General features: G+C 46.0%; 1 protein-coding gene across 1 annotated transcript in view; it reads right to left on the bottom strand.

The window, feature by feature from the left end:
- LOC119293046 overlaps window positions 1-5,136 on the bottom strand; it is an 18,019-nt gene extending 12,883 nt beyond the window's left edge. Inside the window, exons 1-4 of the mRNA XM_037571648.1 lie at window positions 4,896-5,136; window positions 4,692-4,806; window positions 2,733-2,998; window positions 2,124-2,372 (exon numbers count right to left, since the gene is read on the bottom strand). Of these exons, the coding sequence (XP_037427545.1) occupies window positions 2,124-2,372; window positions 2,733-2,998; window positions 4,692-4,806; window positions 4,896-5,006 (741 nt within the window). The 5' untranslated portion in view covers window positions 5,007-5,136. The remainder of the gene's footprint in view (window positions 1-2,123; window positions 2,373-2,732; window positions 2,999-4,691; window positions 4,807-4,895) is intronic.
- Window positions 5,137-5,983: the final 847 nt, after the last annotated feature.

Raw genomic sequence — 5,983 nt, 5'->3', positions numbered from 1 at the left:
AGTCGAGTGTACCTCTGCTCAGTTTTTTTACGTACTAGGAGTAGATCAGAGTGCAGCTCTGCTCTGCTGGACCGGCGGGCCTGGGCCGTGCATATTTAGCGACCCAGCCCATCAGCATGTAGCGGGCCTTAGCCACAATTCACATGATTTTACTATTAAAAAACTAGTAAAAAACATTATTTATTATGTCCTAAATTAAAACAACAGGTCTGAACCGCCTGAACCTCCAATTACCGTAATGACTAGACCATGATGACGCGTGTTGCTGCGCCCGCCAATTTTAATGATCCAAATAGGAGTTTGTGTAAATTTTATGAAGGTAAAAGAGCTTTCAACTCCATATATCATTCATGCAAGCCTTCTGATGTCCATCTTCGGCTTACAAAGCTTTCACCCACACCATTATTTGTAGAAATTCATTCTGCTAGGCGGAACAATTTTTCGTAATTAATAGCTAAATGGCCATATTGTGAGGCATGTAACTGGAATATGCTACATGCTTATTCATAATCTATTAATGGTGTAAATGAAATAATCATTTTTATCTCAGTTTCATATATAGTATAAAAGGCTACACCTGTATAGCCCGATGCTTTTTTATAGGCACCTGCATGGGCCGCTGTCCAGAAGTTTGTTAATTTAAGAATTATGTATGCGAAAGTAGCTTATCAGTTTAGCGCAACCTGGGAGCAAGGTGCCAACAGTATATCATGGACCTTTAATCTTTTATAATGTGCCAGTATAACCTGGGAGCAGGGTGTCAACATATAATCTCTTAATGTCTACAAGCTTATTAAGTAAACCCATATCTTTTAACAAAAACTGAGAAGTAAAGAAACAAACATTTGTGCGCTCGAGGACAACAGATGAGGTTTAATCAATCATGTCCGCGGTGTGGTTATTATCCCGTCTCATAATAGAGATATGGGAGAACGCATAGAGCAAGGTCAGGAAGGAAGAGAAGATTCAAGACCATGGGGAAAAGGGAAACGAGGTGGCAGCATGGGGCGAGGAAAATGAAGGAAATTAAGATTGCTAGCAAGATTCGGGAGCTTCATAGCCAGGCTTCTGCCATCGGATCTGTTTCGAATTGAGATCGAGAGAGGATCGAATGAATCAACTGTCACTTATTCCATTGACAATCACAGTATATATACAAGGGAACAGACGCGAACGAAGAGATGTGTCTGTTCGCAGGGGCGTAAGAGTGGGTCGTGACGGTTGCCGAAACAACCACACGAGATATTACATAGGGAGGATTATCCCTTTAATTAAGAGAATTAATTAAATCCTAACAGGACCGACTGGTTGATTTAGTAACACACCTTTATAATCATATTATTAACGGGAGCTCCAAGGGACGAGGATTCGAGGGGAGCAGCTATGGAGATACAGTAAATGGGCCAAAGTTTTACTTTGCTGGGCCTGTACTTGAACAGCCCGATTAAGGAGGTGACGGCCAGGTCCACCTGTGGAGCAGCGGCCCGATAATGTTGGCCGAGCGGGGGTAAACATGTGACGGGAAAAAGAATGTGACGGGGAAAAGTACGTCAGAATCTACCCGAGGGCGACCGTTGATTAGCATAATCGGACGGTTAGCACACTTAAATTGCTTGGGGGGCCGTTTTACTGTTTAGTAATAATTGCTCTGGGGGGCCGTAGGTAGCCCCGTTTTACTGTTTAGTACTGTAATTTACTCAGAAAACATCACATCTTTCCAGAAAAAAACTCAGAAAGATTACGTGCACTTTTGAATGAATCTTAGGTAGTTGATTCAGCAGGCAAGTCACATGAATGAAAATAACATAATTAGCTCCGATGATCTTCTCCGATTAACGACGCAAAATAACTCTTTAAGTACACATAAAAACCATCCTCAGTAGACAACGAACTATGTCGAGTTACAGTAATTAATGGTTCAAGACTGGAGACGAGAACACCGATCAGCAATTCCACAAACAAATTCACGGAGGGTCAAATCTTTCCTTTCTCATGCCTCGCTCGCTTCCTCGATCATGCTGCTATCCTAACACTGCCATAATTTTGTATATCAAAATTCCATTGGATTTTATTCTTTTTCTTTCTTTCTTTGGTTGGCTGGGCCTGGCCTATAGAGGGATGACGTCGACGGCGTCGTGATCGCTGTTGCGCGCTTTGAGCTCGGCCTTGTTGGATGATCCGTTTTCTGGGTTGGCGGGGGCGGGGGCGTCGCGGTTCTCTGACATGCTCATCTCCTGCACGGGGGGCGGGTTGACGACGGTCATGGCCACGGCGCTGTGGTCGGCCAGGCGGCCCCTCCTCTCGCGGTGCTCCTGGCAGTTGGCGCACCAGTGCAGGCAGCAGTGGGCCATGCATGGGTCGCATGGAGAGTTCTGGGGGAAGAAACAAGCACGAGGTCAAATCACGGATCAGTTAAATCAAGTGCAGATAACTACAGAGCAAAGATGGTCCAGACAGAAAGCAGTTTCAACATCAAGCGAGTCGTAGTTCACTAAGAACAAACAGACCAAAATATACAACTGAACTTTCATCAAGATATAAGCTAGTCGGCATTTTTCGCATGAGTAATTAACAGAGCTCCCCCAATATGACGAAACAAATTCAGGATGCCATAAATCGGCTACACAAAGTCTAGAAGTCACTACTTAAGAATGGTGCTTCGATATGTATATTGATGCAAAACAGTATGTGAAAAAGCAAAGGTAGCAGTGCAGGGATTTCATATTTCTAACCTTGAGGTGATATCTCTTCTGGAGTTCTTGACGGAAAATGCCAGTATAGGTACCACACAGCCACCAACTAAACACCAGACCTTCTCCAATAAGAAACGATGATCTTGGGTCAACACCATGAAATATTACTGTCAGGATTGCAAGTGTAATCCCTCCTTCCACAAAGATAGCATGGCAAACACAAGGCGTTGTCCAAGGGATATCCTCTCTGAGGGCCTCAACGTTGCGCCCAAACAGCACGCAAGGACAGAACAATCCAGTGCGACCTGGCATGATGAGAAGGCACAGTCTGACACTTAGATATTGTTTCATCAGCAAGCTTTCTCTAAACAGAATATTCTAGATATGGCCATCATCTAAATGAAAACAATGAAGAATAAAGTGCAGAGAAACAAATAGTAAGTTTATGTTTAACTACTCAATACGTTTAGATTTGAACGTTCCATTAAGAAAGACGCACATGAAACTGCTGAGAAGTGAGAACTACTATCATGGCAAAGTATATTAGACAACAAGAGGATAGAACCGATTAACAATGAAGTAAATGATAAAAAAGAACACTAAAGCTATGAGAAATATTCGCAGTCTTCTCTTATGTTTAAGTGGGCTGTGAATATGCATACAAGAGCAAAAGTGCAACAAGTGATAACCAAACGACATAACATAAAAGTACCAAGAATTTAAGCAAAAGTACACTATTCAACATTAGAAATGATTTTAACCTGGAACTCGTGTCATAGCACAAAGTTGAAGAAACCAGGGTAACTTATTCTATCGGTGAAGAGGTAGGTGGACAGCTCTTCACAAAAAAGCAAAACCATATACTGTTTGCAGACTTGCAGTATTGGTGAGAAATAATTCCACTCAAAAAAGAGAATACTGGAATCCAAAATTTGTTCCGTGATTTATCAGAAACTAGCAGTACTCACTCCAATTCATTATCACCACACAAGGAAAGCACGAAGCAGGGCTGTAAAAGTCCAATGGCAACATCAAACACAACAAAAGTATCCCTACTAAACAATTGTGGTAACAGAATGTGCAACAGCTCCCTTAGTCCTTTGAGACAAAAAAAGAAAAAGTTTGTTCAGTGCACTGATTTCACTAGGATTGTAAAGCACCGATTGTAGGAAGCCAAGCATGTCACAGAATCAAATAGCAGTCAATGAAGTTCAGAACTTACAGGTTAGTGTTCTTCTGTACAGATTCCTAACGATTGTGATTAAAGGGTAATGTTTTGATCCCACATATACTGAGATACAAAAGGATTGTTCTAAAATCACCACATTCAACCAGCAAGTCCACATGAACCTGTGAACCATTTCTGGCATATCTGATACTACCGACAATTGGCACCACTTGACTCTTTTATCTCGCTAAACAGTCGACTTCTCCCTTGCATGCATGCACATAAGCAGCAGGTACATACAGTTCGGCGATCCCAGGAGTATAAGCCCTACTGTAATAAATTCCAGTACCATTAACCGCAACACAAGATTGGGCATAACCCCAATCCGGCAATTCAGCAGTAAAAAATTAGCCAGAGTTACAAGGTAGCGATTTAGATCCATCAATCCCTGTTTTTCTCTATTGACAGCTTGTCTGAATTATGCGCGCCGTCGCCTCGAGCACCATGAATTGAAGGACAAGACAAGGAACCGATACAGGGCGCCAAACACAATGAACTCATCATACCATACAGGATACAGTGTCTCAATGAAGTCATACTGCACGAGATCTCAGGCAAGCATGATCCATTCGATACTAAGCACTCGAGACTGTTGATCGAATTGTTGGCACCAAGGCAAGGCACCCAGCCAATTAAACATGCGAGGCTACGAATCTGGCACGGGAGGCGCGGCGCCGCAAGGAATCAAAGCAGCGTCGTTGACTCGCTAGCGCGGCCGTGAAGGATGGGGCGGAGGGGGGGGAGGAAAGGGGGGTCGGGAGAAGACGTACAGCTCTCGGGGTCGTCGGTGCAACCGAAGATCCCGGTGGACCACGGCTCGTCGGCGGGCGGCTCGTAGCTCTCCGGGAGGACCTGGCCGCACTCGCCGCACCTCCGGCCCTCGAGCTGCAGCAGACCGGATCGGGCGACGGGGTGAGACGGCAGGAGCGGCGCGGGGGACGGGCGAGACGCGGAGAGGGGGGAGGGGGACGCACCTGGGGGACGTGGACGGGCTGGTTGAGCTCGCCGGGGCGGATGTCCTCGCCGGGGGCGTCCTGGTCCTTGGTGAGCTTGACGTAGCGGGACGGGTGGCCCTCCTCCGCCATTGCTTGCCGGCGGCGGCGGCGGCCCGGGGGACCCTGCTAGACTCGTCGAAGAGAGGCGGACAGATCTGACCTGACCGGGGAGGGGAGGGGACACGACGCGCTTCCCCTCTATTGCGTCTTTTTTTTTTTGGGGTTCGGGGGTGGGGTTTCGCAACACACGCCTATACGAGTATACAAATCTGTATCTGTATAATAAGGGAAGACCCCACCGCTCAGTGAAATGCGACCAAAATCCCAAGCTAGCTGAAAGACAAAATCCATGGTTCAAATCCCGGTCCACGCATTTGTCCTGAATTTATTTCAGGATTCCGGACGATACGCAGTCAGCAGGGGGAGACGTTCCTGTCGACTACGAGGCGTCTGTGATGGCTTCCTAAAATCTCGAGATGGCATGCCGGCTCAGTCTCTCGAAGGTGCTCATAGGGGTAGGGCATGCATGTGCGTGGTCATAGGGCTGAGCATATGCGTATGTATATATGAGCGCTTACGTCTGTACTATGTTAAAAAAAGTGAAAACGAAAACGAAAAAGATAACGGCCGAACGTCAGAATTTTGAGCCTGGAGGTTGTTTTCCCGTCTCATGTTGCCGCACTGATCACGGTGCAGGGTGCTCGCCACGTCAGCTTGTGGAGCCGTTCCCTCCGACAACGACCTCGTACGAACGTCCTCTGTTCAACTCACCTCTGCCATTCTCCGCTTCCTTATCCCCCGTCTCCATCATTCAACAAATCTGGTCGCTGCCATTCTCCTCTGTAATCTATTCCTCTCTCTTGAAATAAATTTTCGCCCCGCTTTATAAATAAAGCAACGGTCCATACAATTCAAATTAGAACAACACCCGATAGATAATGGTTGGGGCCACAGCACAATCAAGCCCAAGAAAGCATAAAAGAAATAGAAAAAAGAGCCACCTAGTGGCAGCCGCTAAGAGGCACTACGGGGACGATAATCGACGCGCCGAAGCCAAAAGCGCATCC

Source organism: Triticum dicoccoides, chromosome 4B (assembly GCF_002162155.2).
Source record: "Triticum dicoccoides isolate Atlit2015 ecotype Zavitan chromosome 4B, WEW_v2.0, whole genome shotgun sequence".
Classification (NCBI taxonomy): domain Eukaryota; kingdom Viridiplantae; phylum Streptophyta; class Magnoliopsida; order Poales; family Poaceae; genus Triticum; species Triticum dicoccoides.
The sequence above is the reverse complement of the archived record's forward strand: the minus strand, read 5'-3'. Positions and strand labels throughout refer to the sequence as shown.